Genomic DNA, 20,110 nt, shown 5'->3' with positions numbered 1-20,110 from the left:
TTTTTTTTAAAGAATTTAGTAGTTTTGATCAGGACTGAGGTTGATTAACAGATTAACGCAAGTAAATCTGAAAAACATTAGTCTGATGCATTTTTACAGCAGTTTATTTCAGTGTATGTTTTCATCCCAAACGTAACTTAAGGGTAGTAAATTTGAACAGTGCACAAGGGTTAACAAGTCAAATTGTTAATGCATTGCTTAAATTTACCTTGCTACATTAAACATGTTAAGATAAATTGTATTTAAATCTTTATTGAATTTTGATGGAATACATCAGTGTTCACAGCCTTTCGCTTTACTTTCAGTCTGCTTCACACAGCAGTAAAGTCTAGCTTTAAAATGACTCCTTTTTGACGCACACTGTTGCTCAAGCACACAGAGGAGTGTGTGTAGTATTTGTTATAAAATAAAGCGAGTAAGGCCGTACTCACACTATGTACAGTTCGTACACTATGTACCGGGTCAAAGCACGCTTGTCCTCCTTCCTGTCTCCCCTGATGGCCCGCACTCATCACAATCGGGCCTGGGCACGCTTATGTCATTAAGTAAGCGCTCTCGCTCTGCACAGAAGAGATTTCTCTAGTTATATCGCTTTAGTCCTTAGGGATGCAGTGACACGCAGTCAGATATTTCGCCGAACAGATCAACCACTTTTGAAGCTCATAAACAATCATAAAGTCCTCGTGCTGCAGGAATTAGGAGGTTTGCTGAAGGTGCAGCTGTCGTGCAGTGAGGGGTTTGCATCTTTAATAAAATACAACAGTTTGCGTTCATTGAACAGTAAGAATGATTAATAAATCCATATCAAACAGTCTCTTAAAAAACACGTCTTGCTTTCAGTTTCGGGCATAGGCGCATTTTGCACTCACACACAAGCGTACTGCCAAAGCCCAAGTGAACCGCGCTCAGGCCCACCTCTTCCAACCCGGCCTGGGCTGGCCAAGTGAACCGTGCCTGAGCCCGATTCAGCGCACTCACACTTCTCAAACGATCCTGGAAACGGGCCTGGGCACTGTACGGATAGCATAGTGTGAGTAGGCCCTAAGATGGTTAGCACAGCTGTGTTAAACTGTGTTGGCTGTGACCTTTGACCCCCAGAGCTTGGCTGAGGTGACAGCTGAGAGCGAGATGGACACTGAGCTGCAGATGGAGCAGGAGCAGGTAACTCCTGAAACTCCTCTCCTCCTCCTCCTCCTCTTCGTCTTTCTGCTGCTCTCTGGCCTGTTCAATGGGGCAGAGGAAAGAACAGTCAATTCTGGCCATCTTTCTGTGAATCAATATTGCTATTACTATTATTTATTTACTTATCTTTTGCACTGAAAGATTTGGCTTCTTGTTAATTTGTCGTTTTCCTTTCATGAACCGCTCGTCTATTCGTCTATTTTCAAGTCTTTTCTTTTCATGCCAGTCCCTCTTAAAGGTGCAGTAGGGGATCTGCCAAAATAATATCCGTTAGCGTAATAGATTTGAAAACCCTGTCCCTCCCATGCCGACCAAAGTCACACTCATCAATCTGAGCCTTTTTGTTTTTGCTAGCGGCAAAAAAAATACATAGGCTGTTTCTCAATTCCATGAACACAAAGAACGGGCTCACATTCTTGTGAAGACCGGTCCTGCCAAGTTACATCAGAAGAACAAACTCGTAAGACGGCGAGAACACAGAACACTTCCTGTGAGAAATGAGATGCAGCATTCTTCCTGATGTTCACATGTACTTCACATATTTGAACAGATCATTTTTTAAATATTACAGCATTCATACAATGATTCATAGTTTTATCTTTTCATTATTTTTATAATGCACAGAAGCCTTACAAATATACTTTGCACGATACAAATAATACAGATTTTAATATGAATTTTCAGCAAATAAACACCCTTAATGTGTTTACACCTTTATTAAGATTTTTTGACAGCATGGACACTTCATAGAATCAATCTACTTCCAACATTATCAAGCAGGGGAGTTCTCGAGACCTACCTGAACTCGGACTCCCCTCTCGCCCTGCAACGAGAGGGAGCCCCGGGCTCGAGGATCTCACGAGTTCAGGGCTCTCTCCCAGGACAGCATGCCAAACTAGCTTCATAATCAATCATCAGCTAAAGGTGAACTCTTGAAAGTGAAATAGATTTTTATTTAATGTATTTTTATGGTTTCTAATCAGCTTTTGGTGGTTATTTTAGTCAAAACGTGAAAACTAAAATAATATATAATATAAAATAAATCGATTATACAGACGAATCGCGGCAGCCATACTTTTGTTGAACCCAAAACAAGAGCCATTGACATCCATAGTAGGAAGAAAAATACTATGGAAGTCAATGGCTCCAACATCCTTTTAATATATATACTTATTTGTGTTAAAAGAAGTAAAAAAAAACAAGCAGGTTTTGATACAAGTGGAAAATGAGTCAATATTTTTATTTTTTTAGTGAACTATCCCGTTAAGCAAAACATGTGCAACATTAACAGTGTAGTGGAAGGCCAACACAGCGCACCACTCCTTGGTGTAATAATAATAAAGTCTAAAGTGTGGAAGTCCTTCAAACAGACCTTTAAACTGCAGATGTTATCGCTGCATTAGCATATATTGTTTGCATATTAACAGGATGTGGGCTTAAACTTTCATCAAACTGTCTTACATTGATCAATAGTCCGTGTGTGTGTTTTATAATCTCCCTTTGCATCCTTCTTGGCATGTCACACACTTCTCTTCACACTTGGTTTGTTTGCCACAGCTGATTTGCTCCTCTTTAGATTGCTCTGTGGTTATGGCTTTGGGTGACTAACTGGTAAACTAGTTTTAAAAATAGAAAAGTGAAAGTAAAAATGACGCACTTTCATTTTCCAACTCATCACCTTATGTCACTTCCAAATGATCAACTAATAGTCAAATTATTATTAATTGCTCTTATAGCTGGAATCAATAACAAGACTTTTGTCTTGTACTTACTCGCTGTCTCTTTGTGTGTCAGTTTTCAGACTCAGAGGAAGTTTTGGCTCCTGGCCGACGGGCGTCTCTCTCAGACCTAGGATCAGTGGAGGATATTGAGGATTTAAGTGTCCGGCAGTTGAAGGAGATTCTAGCCCGAAACTTTGTCGACTACAAGGGCTGCTGTGAGAAATGGGAGTTGATGGAGAGGGTCACCCGCCTGTACAACGACCAGAAGGACCTGCAAAACATGGGTAAAGAGTTTAAGAAGGGTTTTTACTCTCAGCTCAGCACTCTTGACATCAGAGGTGCCCAAACATTTTCTTATGAAGAGCAAAAAAACTAAACTTAATAGGGGGCAGAGGGTAAATGTAGAAAACTTGTATTTTATTAAAGTCGCCATGGGTAATTATGGAGCCAGATTAGTCTTAAAAATAGTACATTTACAAAATAAAATTCATATACACTTTATTTTTGCAAAATGTAATTGGTAAATTCAAAACGCAATTCATAAATACGCAAATCTAGTTTGTAAATAAATAAAACACAATTTATAGATTCAAAACGGTTCATAATTACGCAAATCCAAGTCGTAAATTCAAAACACATTTCCTAAATATGCAAATCTAGTTCAAAAAGATGCAAATCTAGTTCATAAATACACAAAACACAACTTATAAATTCAAAGCACTGTTCATAAATACACAAAACGCAATTTAGAAATTCCAAACCGTTCATAAATACGCAAACCCAATTTGTAAATTCCAAACACAATTCATAAATATGCACATCTAGTTCATAAATACACAAAACGCAACTTAAAAATTCAAAGCGCTGCTTATAAATAACCAAATCTATTTTATAAATAAAACACAATTTAGAAATTCAAAACAGTTCATTAATACCCAATTCAGATTCGTAAGTTCAAAAGGCAATTCATAAACCTGCAAATCTAGTTCATAAATACATCAAACACAACTTAAAAATTCAGAGCACAGTTCTTAAATATACAAATCTAGTTCGTAAATACACAAAACACAAATTAAAAAGACAATACAGTTCATAAATATGCAAATCCAAATTGTAAATTCAAAACCCAATTCACAAATATGCAAATCTAGCTCATAAATAGACAAACACAATTTATAAATTCGATATAGTTCATCAATACACAAATCTAGTTCAGAAATTAAAAAAAACTGTTCATAAATCTACATGCAGTTCATTTGGGCAAATATTTCAGATTTGTACTTGTGAATTCACACATTGTGTTTTGAATTTATGAATTGGATTTTGTAAATGTGAATTGTGCCGTGCATCTATGAGCATCTAATAGTTTTGCAAATCTATTATTTTTGAGACTGATCTGGCTCCATAGGTTATTTCCTAATTTTTTTTCATAATATTTCAAAATAACTAGTTTGGGCATCTCTGCTTTAGAGGTTGATAAAAAAATCTTTTGGGATTTTGTTTATAATCCGTAGATCTTACATTTTTTTGTAAACACCCACACAAAAAAAGTTTTTAGACCAGCGCAGAAGTATTTTTATTGTTTTGCGACACGTTGTTTAAATAGCAAATCCTTTTGCGCCACTTGTGGACTCATGGATGTGCTGGTCTAGAAAAGGAGGTGTGTTGGTGTGTTGCAATTTTGAAGAACTGATATAGGCTGCGCCATTGACCATCTAAACATTGCTCTAAAGTCCAGTGCAAAGCGTGCTAGTTATGCGCCTATGCGGGTCCAAGCGCTTACACATTGCTCAGGGTGTACAGCAATACACAAATATCATTACATACGAAAACAATAAAAGGTTTAAAATGTTACAAAAATATTATTTTCTTCATAAATATAAAAACCACTGCCTTCATCTTGTTTTTTTTTCTTCAGTTTATTTATGAAAATTGTTAATATTATTAATATTATCAGTAGTATTTATTATAATCATATTTATATTTGTTTTAATAAAAAACAAGTTTCGATTTGTCCACTTGTCAAGTTTTGGAGACGTCTGCATCTCCATATCGGGCATAAGAACAGGACGTGTGTTTGGATATAACAGTTTCCACACTTCGTTATTACTGTTCATTTATTCATTTGCTGGAAATTAGAACTGAATTTAGAAATAGTTTTCAAAATCTTTGCGCTTAACAAACTAAATTAAATATCTAGGCTAATGGATGTCCTCAGGGGAGGGAGTACAACACCGTTTTACTCCACCAAAGTAAAGGAGTAAAGAGTAAAAGTAAAGTAAGAAGAAGCCAAATGGAGGAGGCTCATTCTTTATCCTCGCGCTGTAGATGGTTTATTTAAATGTTTTCTCGATAGTGAAACGTTCAGTTTTCACGTTCAAGTCCACCATGTAAATAGCTAATGCGACATGGTGCAACGCAACTGACTCTTAAAGGGTATGGGAGATGAGACTCTGATTAGTTTAATGCACATTATGCTCAACTTTTGTGCCATGCAATTTAGACTTTCCACCTAGACCATTAAAATAGAGCCCCAAATATATAAATACCAAATGTCGTATATTAGATGCATAACATCAGAGAATAACTGCATGGAAAACTAAACAAATTAATTAATAATAATCAAGTTGTATTTTATTCAGTATATTGGTACAAACATGATCCCATTTACTAAAGTAACCATAGAAATTCAATGTATTATTTCTGTTGATTACATTATTCTAAGCTGTATTTTCAAATTCTTTTTGGTTTGTTTTTCTCTGTTTTGACAGTGTCTAATGCTACAGAAGGCACAGGTGAGTCCATTTCATAGGATTTCGAAATGTTATGAGTAGATTTCATTCATTTTAAGAGGCTATTTAATCTGTCAAGAGTATTATGTCCTGTTTATTGTGAGTTCATGCATAATTGATTCAGTTAACAGTTCACGATCATCAAGCTTGCAGATTGAATTCATCCGGGTGGCTTGTTTTAATTTTAACAAGCGGAGCTCATGGATGTTACTTAGTTAATTATTTAATATATTTTAGTTTCTTTTTTTGTCTGACAAATTAGATTATCCAAGAACTTAAATAAATAAATAAATATGTTTCATTTACTTTTGTTGGTTGTACCACATGATTTTTCTTTCAGTGGCCAAAAAAATCTACTGCATACTTAATAAATAATTAAATACATCACTAAATATAATCTATATATACACGGTCAAAATCAACTTATGATCCCAAATGATGTTTAACAGAGCAAGGAAATTTTCACAGTATGTCTGATAATTTTTTTTCCTCTGGAGAAAGTCTTATTTGTCTTATTTCGGCTAAAATAATTGCGGATTTTAAATTTTTAAACACCATTTTAAGGTCAAAATTATTAGCCCCTTTAAGCTATACATTTTCTTGATAGTCTACAGAACAAACCATCGTTTTACAATAACTTGCCTAATTACCCTAACCTGCCTAGTTAACCTAATTAACCTAGTTAAGTCTTTAAATGTCACTTTAAGCTGTATAGAAGTGTTTCGAAAAACATCTAGTCAAATATTATTTACCGTCATCATGGTAAAGATGAAATAAATCAGCTATTAGAGATGAGTTATTAAAACTATTATGTTTAGAAATGTGTTGAAAAAATCTTCTCTCTGTTAAACAGAAATTGGGGGAAAAATAAACAGTGGAGCTAATAATTCAGGGGGGCTAATAATTCTGACTTCAACTGTTTATGCATGAAACCTTTTAAAAATTTGGGCACAAACGGGTTAAATGTCACCTTAAATATCTTGAAAAATATTTGTTTAAAGATGTGCTGTCTTCATGGCAAAGATAAAAGAAATCAGTTATAAGAAATGACTTATTAATACTATTATGTTGAAAAAAACATTTCCTGTATACAGAAATCGAGAGGAAAAATACAGGGGGGCTAGTTATTCTGACTTCAACTGTATATACTTATGCATAACACATAAAACCAAACATTATGTAAACACAAACTTTTATTTTGGATGTGATTTAATCATTTGACAGCACATTTATTTATATAATTGTTAGGACAGTAGAACATATTGCCTTTATAACTCACCCTACATGATGTTTTCAAGTCAGTGTATAGATTGAACACATATTTAATCTCCTCCATCTAGATTTTCCCCATAAGTCAGTGATGGATTCTTGTCTCCTTTGTTTGCCTGCAGACACTGGCTCTGGGACGGCCGTGGAGGAGAACCTCTGTAAGATCTGTATGGACTCACCCATCGACTGTGTGCTTCTGGAGTGCGGACACATGGTCACGTGCACAAAGTGTGGCAAACGCATGAGCGAATGTCCCATCTGCCGACAGTACGTGGTGCGGGCAGTGCACGTGTTCAGATCCTGAACAACATTTTCCATTCTCGGAGATCTTCCCCTGATCAACAGATACTGTAGAAAACCATCATGTGGCCTTTAAATCTTGCACAGTTTATCCTGTGGCACTTTATATGTGATAATGACTGAGACGCGCAAATCTCAAACCAATAACTGCGCTGGTTTTACTTTCATTTCTTCAAAAGTGCGTCTTCTGGATATTTTGAAGAGGAAGAAGCTGTTCGTAATCATGGATCACATGTTTGTTAGATGACAAAAATCAGTGCAGCAATAATGCCCATTTCTGCTATTGGTAGGATCATATGAATGTTATAAGCACAGATAGCATCTTCAGAAAGTGCCTTGCATGTCACTGCCCTGCTGCTTTTAATACACCTGTTTATCAAGCACTCCTTTTCAAAATAATCGTTTCTTTTAGATCCAAAACACTGGCGCTCAGGTTGAGTCTATCCAGGCTGACACGGTGAAAATGTGCTGGCAGGAATTAGACCTGCTACACCAGTCTTGTGAGGTTTTAAGATCACATGAGCAACGGCAGGTAGTTGGAATTGCTGACAAGAGTGTTTGAGACTGAGACAGTTGAAATGTGTAAAACACGACTGTTTTGCGCACAAAATAAGATCAAAATAATGTTTAAATGCAGACGAATCTGAAGCTTTTAATTTTCTATATATAAAAGAGCAGTGCTGTCAAACTCTTTAGTTTATTAGTGAACAGACAACCTATTCAACCCTTCAGTCCTCATTGGGTTGTCAAAAAGTTTGTTTGTTAGTCATTCATTCTCTGCTGCTTTTCTGGGGCCGGGTTGCGGGGGCAGCAGTCTTAGGAGAGAACCCCAGACTTCCCTCTCCCCAGACACTTCCTTCAGCTCCTCCAGGGGGATCCCGAGGCGTTCCCAGGCCAGCCGAGGGGCATAGTCCCTCCAGCGTGTCCTGGGTCTACCTCGAGGCCTCCTCCTGGATGGACATGCCTGGAACACCTCCCTAGGTAAGCGTCCAGGAGGCATCCGAAACAGATGCCAGAGCCACCTCAGCTGACTTCTCTCGATGTTGAGGAGCAGCGGCTCTTCTTCGAGCTCCTCCCGGGTGTCAGAGCTCCTCACCCTATCCATAAGAGTGTGGCCTGCCACCCTTCGAAGGAAACTCACTTCGGCCGCTTGTGTCCTTTAGGTCATGACCCAAAGCTCATGACTAGCAGTAATGTGGTTGGTGTACCGGTCCGACTGAGCCGAAAGGCAAAGCTTTCGATTTACCGGTCAATTCCTACTCTCACCTATGGTTTGTAAGTTAGTCACAGATAATATTTTGACCATTAAAGCCTTATTAAATGTTATTTGTGAATCGTAGGCAGTGTTTCAGCAATTTCTGGCTCCGTCAGGTAGCTGAAATATTTGTTCAAATTGAGCAAATGATATTTAAACCGCTTCAGTCTTTGTTAGGTCGTTGAAATGCCGTTTGTTAATTGAAGATATGTGTTTTAGTCTTAAGTACTCAGAACGCTGTTTGTTTATTGTACACAAATGTTTTGTTCCTTTCAATCCTCTTTGGGTTGTAAAAACAATGTTAATCATAGATTAAAAAAATTATATTTGAACTTTTTCAGGCTTCGTCAGATAGTTGAAACAATGTTACGACCCTTTTTTTTGTTGTTGTGTAGTGTAAACATTGTTATTCCCGCACACACAATATTTCATGGTCTCTTTATCGGGTACTTAAAGGTTTAGGTCAATTCTGTTGCTAACTAATTAGTCACCATCGTGTCATTTCAATCCCCAGAGAGCTTCATTCATCTCCAGAACACAAGTTAAAACAGCTTGGATGAAATCCTAGAGCTCTCTCATCCTCCATACACTGTAAAAAATGCAGGATCCACACAATTTATGTTATCCCAACACAAATCCATCAAGTTAACTTAACAAATTGAAGTTGTCCGGAAAAAAAAACTTAATCATGTTGTTTTAGTTCATTTTAAATAAGTAGTTTGAACAAAAATACAAGTCAAAACATTCTATGTGACTTCAGTGGTTCGACTGTAATCATGCAAAGCTCCTAAAAAACTGTTGTAGGCCAAAAAATTACGTAAAAATTAGGTCATTTTTATTTTTTTGTGTTTGCTATGACAATACAATGCAAGCGGCTTGTTTTTTTGGCATTCATGTTAAAAGATCAAGGCTAGCATACCGCGCGCAAAAGCAGCGCGTCAGCATGAGCGTCGCTGAGGCAGCAGTGCTGCTATAGTTTTGGCGCTGGGTCTATTTTTGTCACGCTGCTCACACTTAACTGAAGTGACAGTGCATTGTTGACCAAAAACACATTGAAAGACAATAAAAAGTAGCAATCTCACCCAATAAATGCGTCGATAATATCCACTGATTTATATTTAGTCAATCAAATGAACTTAAACAATTAAAAACAGCAATAAATATTTATTTGGGCCCAAACTACAAAACCTAATTTAAAACACTTTTAGTTTTGCTTAAGTTGCACACCAGTTTGACCAAGTATAAATATCATTTTAACTATAGGCCTATTGTATAAATCTTATTATAACTAGTTTAACATCAAGCTGACAATCAAAAACAAAATTATATGATATCACAGCTGATTGTCTTCTGTACATGTGCAAGTTAAACGACATGAATGACACTCCTCATAGAGTTTGAGAAGCATACAGTTCAGTAGGATCTATATAATTTGTAAAATAAAGACTTGTAGGTTAAGTAAACAGCATAGGGGGAGTTGCAGCACAAGCCTTGGTGCAGATGAAAAGTAAAAAAAAAAGTGATAGATAGATAGATAGATAGATAGATAGATAGATAGATAGATAGATAGATCTGCTCGTGCTTGCACTGTGAAACAGGTGTCATAGTAAATAGTCTGACCAACCTGATCTCACGAGAAAACATATTTTACGTTTTGTCAGTTTAGGGGCTAATTCGTACGTTTCGAGTTCAGTTGTACGAAAATGTACTATTTTAAAAAAAGAGGTGTAGCACCCAACCCCAGCCTTAACCCTAACCATCATTGGGTGATGAACAAATCATAGTAAATTATACGAATTAGATTGTACGAATATATACTGTACGAATTAGCCACTAAATCAAAAAGTTACGAATTGTCGTGAGATTGCGTTGGACTGACATGACATGGATGAGAAGATAGATGAACAAAGTTATTTTATATTGTTTTAGTCACACAAAAGAGTTCTCGTAGCGTCATATGATTACAGTTGAACCATTGAATTTTTCAGCAAAGTTGTTGCTTCCTTTTCTAGACTGAACATCTCAACACCATTGCTGTCTATGGCGGACGAGAGAGCTCCAGGATTTCATCTAAAATATCTTCATTTGTGTTCTGAAGATGAACGAAGCTCTCGCGTCTATTGTGATTGATTAAAAACTTAAACCAAACCTGGCTAAACCAACGATTTAAAATGTGGCTTGTCTTATATTAAAATGGAGTTTGAGAGCATTGTTGCTCTTTTATATTTCATTTCTATTCTGTAGATTTTATAGGTGCATTTATACAGATAATCAGCTCTTTCCTGATGAATGACTTTAATTTTTGGAACAAATCTTATCGTTGTTTAGCAGGAGGAGAGCTAGTAGAGGAATGACAGTCAAAAACAGCCAAAAGCACAGCAGCCAGAATTCAGGACAACCCCAGAGTGCCGTCGTAGCTGATGTTTCAGTGCAGCCTGAGGTAGGAATTCAGTTAGCAGCACTTTAGCCTTCTCCACCCACCAGTGCAGGAAATATCAGGTGAACATGCCTCAACAAGTGACTCACCACAGCTCCTCCCTTCCCTCCAGCTTTCAAACTCACTTAGCATTGACTAGCGCTATTCTCAGCAGTCTTCCTTCACACTCTTCCCAATCATCGACGCTTCTTAATCACACAATCGCATACACCATACAGGGTTCATTCAGTAGGTTTGTCATTTATTCAGTCATTCCAACCTCATGTATTATTATTATGCAAAGAGATACACAAATAAAATAGAAAGGAAACACACAATTTGGTCAACAATGACACAGATTTGTGTGTGTGTAATATTAAATGGATGTAAATATCTAAATATATAAACATAGGAACATTAAAATGGATAACAGCAGTAGAAACTAGTATTCACTAAATCAATGCTACAGAATTAGCGCTGTTCAATGCTGTCTCACACCAGTTTTGACCCAGTGTGGTAGTTAGTCACAAACAGTATTTCAAGCATTGAAGCTTTGATAAGGTTGCAAAAAAAAAAAGATGCAATGTGGTTGATTAATGTGTATATAGTGATCAGATTTCAGTGTGATTGATTTTTGTAGGATGTTTCAATGTGGTTGCATATTGATTAATCATATGGGGGATTTCAATAATTATGATGGCAAATATGAAAATGGTTTCGAAAGATTTGTAAAATAGCGCACATGTGAACACATTTATAATAAAAATACAAATAGCATGCAATTTAGTTATTTCAGGGAGAATTGTAGGCATTTCAATCAATGTTTCCAAGCTCTGTTCCTTAAGGCACATCAACAGTACACATTTTCAACCTCTCCCTAATCAAACACCTGAATCAACTCAGCAGAACATTAGAAGAGACTGAAACCTGAAATGAATGGGTCAGATAAGGCAGACGTCCAAACTATGTACTATTGGTGTGCCTCCAGGAACAGGGTTGGGAAACACTGCTTTAAATGATCAATTTTAAATGGGTAGTTCACCAAAAAATTAAATTTCGTCATTGTTTACTTGTTTAAAACCTATTTGAGTTTCTTCTGTTGAACTCAAAGGAAGATATTTTGAAGAATGCTGGAAACTGGCACTCATTAGCTGCGTCCGAAACCGCCTACTACTCAGTAGGTACTGCATTTGAATTTAAACGTACTACTTGGCTGTTAGAAAAGTACGTTCTATACAGTATGAATGTGAAAAGTATGAATGGAATTCGGACATACTACATCCGCCATTTTGTCATGGTCACGTGACCTACCTGCGTCAGTTGCGTCGCCTCACTTCCATTCATGAATTCTCTCATGGGGCATTATGGGATAGCGCAGCGTGCATGGGATGTGCACTCCAGAATCTTGCCGGAAGTAGTAAGTCATCCGGGTACTTCTCGCATACTGATTTTCGAATTCTATGAATTCAGACATACTACTCGGCTCGCATACTGATTTTAGCGTACTATATAGTATGGAAGTATGCGGTTTCGGACGCAGCCATTGACTCCCAGAGTAGGAAAAATGACTACCATGGAAGTAAAGAATCATCATTTTTCTAAATATCTTCTTCTGTGTTCAACAGAAGAAAATAAGTTTCTTTAAAACCACATGAGCGAGAGTAAATGGGGTGTTTTTAATATTTTGGGTGAACTATCACTTTAATTTTATAAAAATGAGCAGCTTGAACTTTCTACATTTTGGTTTACAGCTGAGCAAATACAATAATACAGGGCTGGAATGACTGTAAACATTTAGACGTTTTCATTCTTGAGAACTATTCCCCTTAACAGCCAACATCCCGGATGTTTTTCCAGTATAGCTCTAATATAAATATTCATGATTGTCTGAACCTGAATCGATCTTGACAATATATATTATCCTTGAGTGCGAACTCAAGGGTAACAGTTAAAGGAAGTTTCGACATGCGTTTGTACCATGTCGAAATTACACGCTTCCGATTAGCAAAAAGTGTCCTTAAGAAACGTACTATTTCTGATTATAAACTGGAAACTTCAAGTTACAGCAGGCGAATGACTAATGTTATTTTGAAATGGCATGATTTTTGTTTAACCCAAGGCTTGCCAACTATTAGATTTATTTCCAGTTTTCCTTCAACAACAATCACCTTCCCAAAGAAAATTAGAAAAAAAAAAATATATAGTCAGAAATACACTACCTGACAAAAATCTTGTCTTGAATCTCAGTTGTTAGAGCAACAAATAATAACTTGACTTCTAGTTGATCATTTGGAAAAGTAGCAGGAGGTGGATTTTTCAGATGTATCATCAATTGAGCTGCATCCCAATCATCACAAGCACTGCAGAAGACCTACTGGAACCAGCGTGGACTCAAGATTCTCACAGATATCAGTCAAGTTTGGTGAAGGAAAAATCATGGTTTGGGGTTACATTCAGTATGGGGGCGTGCGAGAGATCTGCAACATCAACAGCCTGAGGTATCAAAACATTTGTGCTGCCTATTACATTACAAACCAGAGGAGAGGGCAAATTCTTCAGGATAGCCCTCCATACTTCAGCCTCCACATCAAAGCTCCTGAAAGCAAAGAAGGTGCTCCAGCATTGGCCAGTCCAGTCACCAGACATGAACATTATTGAGACTTTTGTTTGAGCAAAGTCAGACTTTACTGTCCTAATTAAATAATTAAAAATCAAGGTGTGATGCCAACTAGAAGTTATTATTTGGTGTTCCTAAAACTTGGATAGGTGACAGGTAGTGTATAGTTATAAATAATGTGTGTGTGTGTGTGTGTGTGTGTGTGTGTGTGTGTGTGTATATAGTCCTAAAATAGGGCTAATTAATGTGTCCGAATTCAAATCTAGTGCAAGACGAACTAATAATACAACCTGCGTCAGCTTTGGGTGACTTAAAACTTGATATCACTGTGAATTTACAGTTAAAAAAAAAAAGTTCATTTCTGGATCAATGTCATCATGTCTTGTTAAAGAGTCTGTTGTGTCAATACCAAGAGGGAACACTTTCATTTTCAGATGGTTTGAATGGTAATGGTGTCAACCAGATGCCTTAATATCCAAAGCAGAACTATTAAGATCTAGTTGTACCTGTACTAAACCACCAAAGTAGTGTGTGCGTTTTGTGTTGTTAATGATTTTTTTATTATTAAAATATATTTCCAAGACTTCAGTACAATACTTTTGTGTCTGTGAGTAGATCAGCATGAATAAGACTGTTGAACGAGTTGTGCTGGTTTGCGTCAGGCTGTGTGAGTTTGTGGATCTGTTGTTGTGGGGTTTAAAACGTATCTGATTCGCAGAGAACAAAGTATTCTCGCGAGGGCGGAGAAATGTTATTGAGTTACAGGTTATTGTTAGCCGTCTCTCCCTCAGACAATTGCTCGTCCCTCCTGAGGTTCTGGCATAATAAAGCGGAGCAATTACGTAATAAAGCAAATAAACATTTATGTAGAAGCATGACGGTGCTATTTGAAAACTGAGGTTACGCAAATTAAATCCCACAGAACACTCCATTAAATAAACACAAGCATGGGAAAAGCAAATAGAAGACTAAAACTACACTGAGACAAAAATAAAAAATAAAAATAAAGTAGTAAATCCAGTTAATCAAGGTAAGGGGATGCAAACAATTTATATGTTGAGGATGTTTTCATCCACTCTGGGATGATTTTGAGTCTTAATTTGGGCCACAACTTTCTCAGTTTCAGCAAATGGAGTGATTTTTGGTGACAAATCTGATTTTGATACAAATTTTAAGAAAATGCTATGGGAATTTTCAAAAATTCAATACACTCTGGGCAAATTTACTATTTCATTATGTTGGTGACTGTTTTTGCCCCATTGACTTCCTTTTATATGACATTTTTCAACAGTAAAGATGAAAAGTTTTACCTCTTCCCAACAGTGAAAACCACAAACAATCGAGAATGATGATTATATGGTGTTAAAGGAGCAGTAGGTGATCTTTCACAATGATTTTTGTATCACTGTGAATATACAGATAAAAAAAAAAGTTAATTTCTGCATCAATGTTGTCATGTCGTAAAGCATGAAATCATCTTAGACTATTTTCTTGAACATCACTGTACTGGAATGGCCTCCACAGTCCCCAGAGCTTAATCCAATAGAGCACCTTTGGGATGTGGTGGAACAGGAGATTTACATCATGGATGTTCAGCTTACAAATCTGCAGCAACTGCGTGATGCTATCATGTTAATATGGCCCAAAATCTCTGAGGAATATTTCCAGTACCTTGTAGAATCTATACCACAAAGGATTAAAGCAGTTCTGAAGGCAATATGGGGTCCAACTAGGTACTAAAAATGGGTACCTAATAAAGTGGCTGACGAGTGTGTGTGTGTATGTGTTCACAATTATGTTTTCCAGAATTTGTTAGACTTATCAGCTGATTAAAATATACATCACTTTACCCGTTGCTGTAACCCAAAACTCAGTCCTGGGGGCCAGTGTCCTGCATAGTTTAGCTCCAACTTCCTTTGACACACCTAGAAAGCGGTTGATTAGCTGGTTCAAGTGTGTTTAATTGGGGTTGGAACCAAGATATGCAGGACACCAGCCCTACACTTGGTAAGTTCCCTTCAGTTTTGAAAGGGATTTGCATCTTAAAACAGACTAGCACTTAATCACCATGCAGGTTTTCCTTTTATTGACCACTTAATATTATTTTAGTACCTTTCATTTGACATCAGTCAAGCAGCAGATTCTGCGTGAGAAAGATCTGAAGATCTGATGGGGTTTATATAGTACACGGCGACCCCTTGTGGATGAAAGACAGCTGTATTTCCATGTAGTAGACTAGTCAAATACATTAGCTCTGTTCCTCTATCATTTTATTAACGGTTGAAAGAGTTCACCTTCTCTACAATAAAGTCCGCGTGACTTTGAAATTACAAAAACATATACATGCATATATATATATATAATTATTATTTTTTATTTTTTTTACTTGAGTGGATTAACTTGCACAGGTTAACTGTTCACATAAAAAAATATTTCACCATTTTTAATTCAGCAGATTTAGACATGTTAATGTTTTAAAGCGCAGGTGTCAAACTCTGTTGGTGTAGGGCTGCAGCTCTGCAGATTTTAGCTTCAACTCTAATTGAAAACACCTGATCAAACTAAGGCCTTTAGGCTTGTCTGAAATTTACAGGAAAGCGTGTCGAAGCAGGGTTGAAACTAAACTCACTACCTGAGTTTGTCAGCCCTGTTTTAAAGGGATAGTTCACCGAAAAATCACAATCATGTCATCATTTACTCGTTTCAAATCTTCACTTGAACAGAGAAAAGAGGCTGTTTTGAGAAAAGGTAACAGGTTTTCAGCGTCCATCACCATGTCTTATTTTGTGTTCAACAGAACAAAGTTTATACATACTTGAGGGAAAGTACAAAGTGAGTAAATTGTAATTTTTGGACTACACCTTTAAAATCGTTTGGCCTCTTAATAATAACTACTAAACTTCGCCGCCTAGTGGCAGATTTAAAAACATCAGCATAAAGCTAACTCAAAGGAAATGTGTCACGGGTACATTGGATAAAAGAGAATATATGAAACTATCTAAAGCAATTGAAAACACAATAATCAGTCTAAAATAGTCCAGCTTTCCGACTTTAAATTCACCAAAAGTCTACCAGCAACCAGCATGTTAGACTGGAAGAAAGAAAAAAAGGACTAAAACGCAGTTACAGCCAATGTGCTATTAAAGTAGTTTTTATGTCAACACTAGACTGTAAAAACAATAAATTATATATATATATGATTTTTAAAAACTTTTTGAAAAATATTTCCCAAGGAAAATGTTCACAGTGTATCTGATATATATATATATATATATATATATATATATATATATATATATATATATATATATATATATATATATATATATATATATATATTTATTTTTTTATTTTTTATTTTTTATTTTTCTAGAGAAAGTCTTATTTCTTTTTATTTCAGCTAGAATAAAAGCAGTTTTTCATTTTTAAAACACGATTTTAAGGTAAATATTATTAGCCTCTTTAAGCTATATATTGTTTTGATAGTCTACAGAACAAACCATTGTTATACAATAACTTGCCTAATTACCCTAACCTGCCTAATTAACCTAGTTAAGCCTTTAAATGTCACTTTAAGCTGTATAGAAGCGTCTTGAAAAATATCTAGTCAAATATTATTTACTGTCATCACGGCAAAGATAAAATAAATCAGTTAACGGAGAGAAGATTTCTTCAACACCTTTCTAAACATAATGGTTTTACTAACTCATTTCTAATAACTGATTTATTTTATCTTGAGACATTTTTGATTTAATAAAAAAAATCATTACTATTGTAAAAACTAATTAAAAGATATAAATAAAAAAAGATTTAATTCCTAAACAGTTAACTCTATGAACTAAATCAAATCAGTGTTTGGTAGGACCACACATTTCCATCAAAACTATTTTGTTCTTGCAGTGAATTCACTTTGCACACCAGTCTGCAGAGTAGCTTGCGGACAAATCCATCAGTGCAGTGGAGATGTGGCACAGAAGCTGTCTCTGAAATGGCGTTTAGATTATGGCCTATTTAATGCTGCTCAAATTGGGATAGTCATCTGCAGGTGGGTTTGTTTGTACCCTTTTATTTGAATAGACGGTAAATATGTTGCACTTGACTGCGACTAGTAATGTAGTACACAAGCACACTGCTGTACAGATGTGCCGGAGAGTCTCTCACTTCCTCTGTATCGTTGCCGGCTGCAGTATGCTGGGTAACAGTAGCATGAACTGTAAAGATAGTGCACCTGCATAAGAATAACTCTGTTAAAAAGAGTTTGAAGCAGATCCAGATGTTATTAGCTTCAGCATATTCAGAATGCACATCCCAGGTAGTGTTCAGGGTACTTCTAGATCATTCTGAGGATACATTTCTCATGTTGCTTTTAAAGGAACTCGCTCTACTTTTTTCTTTAGAAAAGAGACATATTTTACAACTCCGCTAGAATTAAACTGCTAATTTTGATCATTTTTGAATTCATTCATCTGATCTTCGGGCCTGGCAGGAGCACTTTTAACTTAGCTTAGCATAAATAATTGGATTGGATTAGACCATTAGCATCTCAATCAAATTTTCAAGAGGAGTTTTGATAGTTGTTTTATTTGAAAATTACCAATGACCTATGCAGATTCTAGCTGGTGGTGCTGGGACTATTTTCAGGTCCTGCATGATATCATTGCGCCTGCTTCAGTTATGGTTCGGCAGCAGCGTTTCTTGATTATTATGCTGGAATGAGACTATAGTTCCTAGACATATCAGCCTAGAAAACAGCAGCTTTAATTTTTTATATACATCATGTAACTACAAAAGAGTCAAGCTTTAAATAGTAAAATTATTAAACATTTTAACGAGATGCTAATGGTCTAATCTGATTCAATAATCTATGCTAAGCTAAGCTAAAATGCTCCAGTCAGAGCCAAAGACTGGCTGATTTGATTTAATAATGGTAAAACTCAATAGTTTAACTCTAGTGGAGCTGTAAAATGAGCCTATTTTCAGAACAAAGTGGAGTGTTTCTTTTCAAGTATTGCTTCAATACCTTTAGACGTTGTTGTATCTCTCAGATTTCCACATTTGTGTTCAGAGAACATTGTCAAGACAAAGTCATTGGGATTAGAAATTAAATTAGGGTGAGTTAATAATGCAGAGTAAAAGCTGGCATATTAAAGCGAACGGTTTCTTCAACACACTATGATGTGTGTACTGGACATGCATATTGGTTTTGTTATTGGCTTATTTTACAACTCCTAGAGTTAAACTGTTGAGTTTTTTAATCCATTCAGCTCCGACTGGAGCACTTTAATTTAGCTTAGCAATGATATTAATGCAGATTTAATGGGTGGTGTTGGTTGGTTTAGGTCAAGGGGTCTATTTTCAGGTCCTGGATGATATCTATGCGCCTGCTTCAGCCATGGTTCGGCAGCAAAGTTTCTTACATTTACATTTTACGTTTACATTTAGTCATTTAGCAGACGCTTTTATCCAAAGCGACTTACAAATGAGGACAAGGAAGCAATTTACACAACCAAGAGCAACAATGAATAAGTGCTATAAGCAAGTTTCAGGTCTGTAAAGTCTAAGAAGGAAAGTATTAGTAATTTTTTTTTTGAGTACAGTTAGTGGTATATCCAGAGGCAATTGCACATTAGGAAGGGAAGTGAAGACTAAATAGTTGAGTTTTTAGTCGTTTCTTGAAGACAGCGAGTGACTCTGCTGTTCTGATGCAGTTAGGGAGTTCATTCCACCAACTGGGCAGATTGAGCGCGAGCGTTCGGGAATGCGTTTTCTTCCCTCTTTGGGATGGAACCTTTAGGCGACGTTCATTCACAGAATGCAAGTTTCTGGAGGGCACATACATCTGCAGAAGTGAGAGCAGATAAGAAGGAGCAAAGCCAGAAGTCGCTTTGTAAGCAAACATCAGTGCTTTGAATTTGATGCGAGCAGCAACTGGCAGCCAGTGCAAACGGATGAGCAGCGGATTGACATGTGCTCTTTTAGGTTCATTAAAGACCACTCGTGCTGCTGCGTTCTGGAGCAGCTGAAGAGGCTTGATAGAGTTAGCTGGAAGCCCGGCTAGTAGAGAGTTGCAGTAATCCAGTTTGGAGAGAACAAGAGCTTGAAGAAGGAGTTGAGCTGCATGTTCAGATAAGAAGGGTCAGATCTTTCTGATGTTATAGAGTGCAAATCTTGATTATATTCTTGATTATTATGCTGGAATGAGACTATAGTTCCTAGACATATCAGCCTAGAAAACAGCAGCTTTTCATTTTCTTTCATACATGATGTATCTACAAAAAAAAAGCTTTAAATAGTAAAATAAATGAAACTAGGAGTTGTAAAATAAACCTTTTTTTAAATACAAAGTGAAGTGTTTCTTTTAAAGTATTGCTTCAATACGTTTCAGCATCGTATCTTTCAGATTTCCACATTTGTGTTCAGAAAAGATTGTCAGTCAAAGTCATTGGGATTAGAAATTAAATTAGGGTGAATAAATAATGCAGAGTTAAAGCTGGCATACTAAAGCGATTGGTTTCTTCAACTCTTTACCATTTGTGTATTGAACAAACATATCAGTTT

The 20,110-nt window shown here is 36.4% G+C and overlaps 1 protein-coding gene across 5 annotated transcripts in view; it reads left to right on the top strand.

Moving 5' to 3' along the window:
- The window catches only part of rffl (ring finger and FYVE-like domain containing E3 ubiquitin protein ligase), a 38,275-nt gene extending 24,140 nt beyond the window's left edge, over nt 1–14,135 (top strand). The window contains exons 5-9 of one of the 5 annotated variants that reach the window (XR_015508443.1): nt 1,099–1,161; nt 2,977–3,187; nt 5,675–5,698; nt 7,087–13,569; nt 13,613–14,135. Coding sequence is in view for 3 of the 5 variants with exons in the window: in XM_087282647.1 (XP_087138773.1) it covers nt 1,099–1,161; nt 2,977–3,187; nt 5,675–5,698; nt 7,087–7,268 (480 nt within the window). In the remaining 2 variants the exon portion in view is untranslated. 5 annotated transcript variants of the gene reach the window in all.
- The last annotated feature ends 5,975 nt before the right edge of the window (nt 14,136–20,110 follow it).

Source organism: Danio rerio, chromosome 15 (genome assembly GCF_052040795.2).
Source record: "Danio rerio strain M-AB ecotype USA chromosome 15, GRCz13ab, whole genome shotgun sequence".
Classification (NCBI taxonomy): domain Eukaryota; kingdom Metazoa; phylum Chordata; class Actinopteri; order Cypriniformes; family Danionidae; genus Danio; species Danio rerio.
This window is presented reverse-complemented; position numbering and strand designations above follow the sequence as displayed.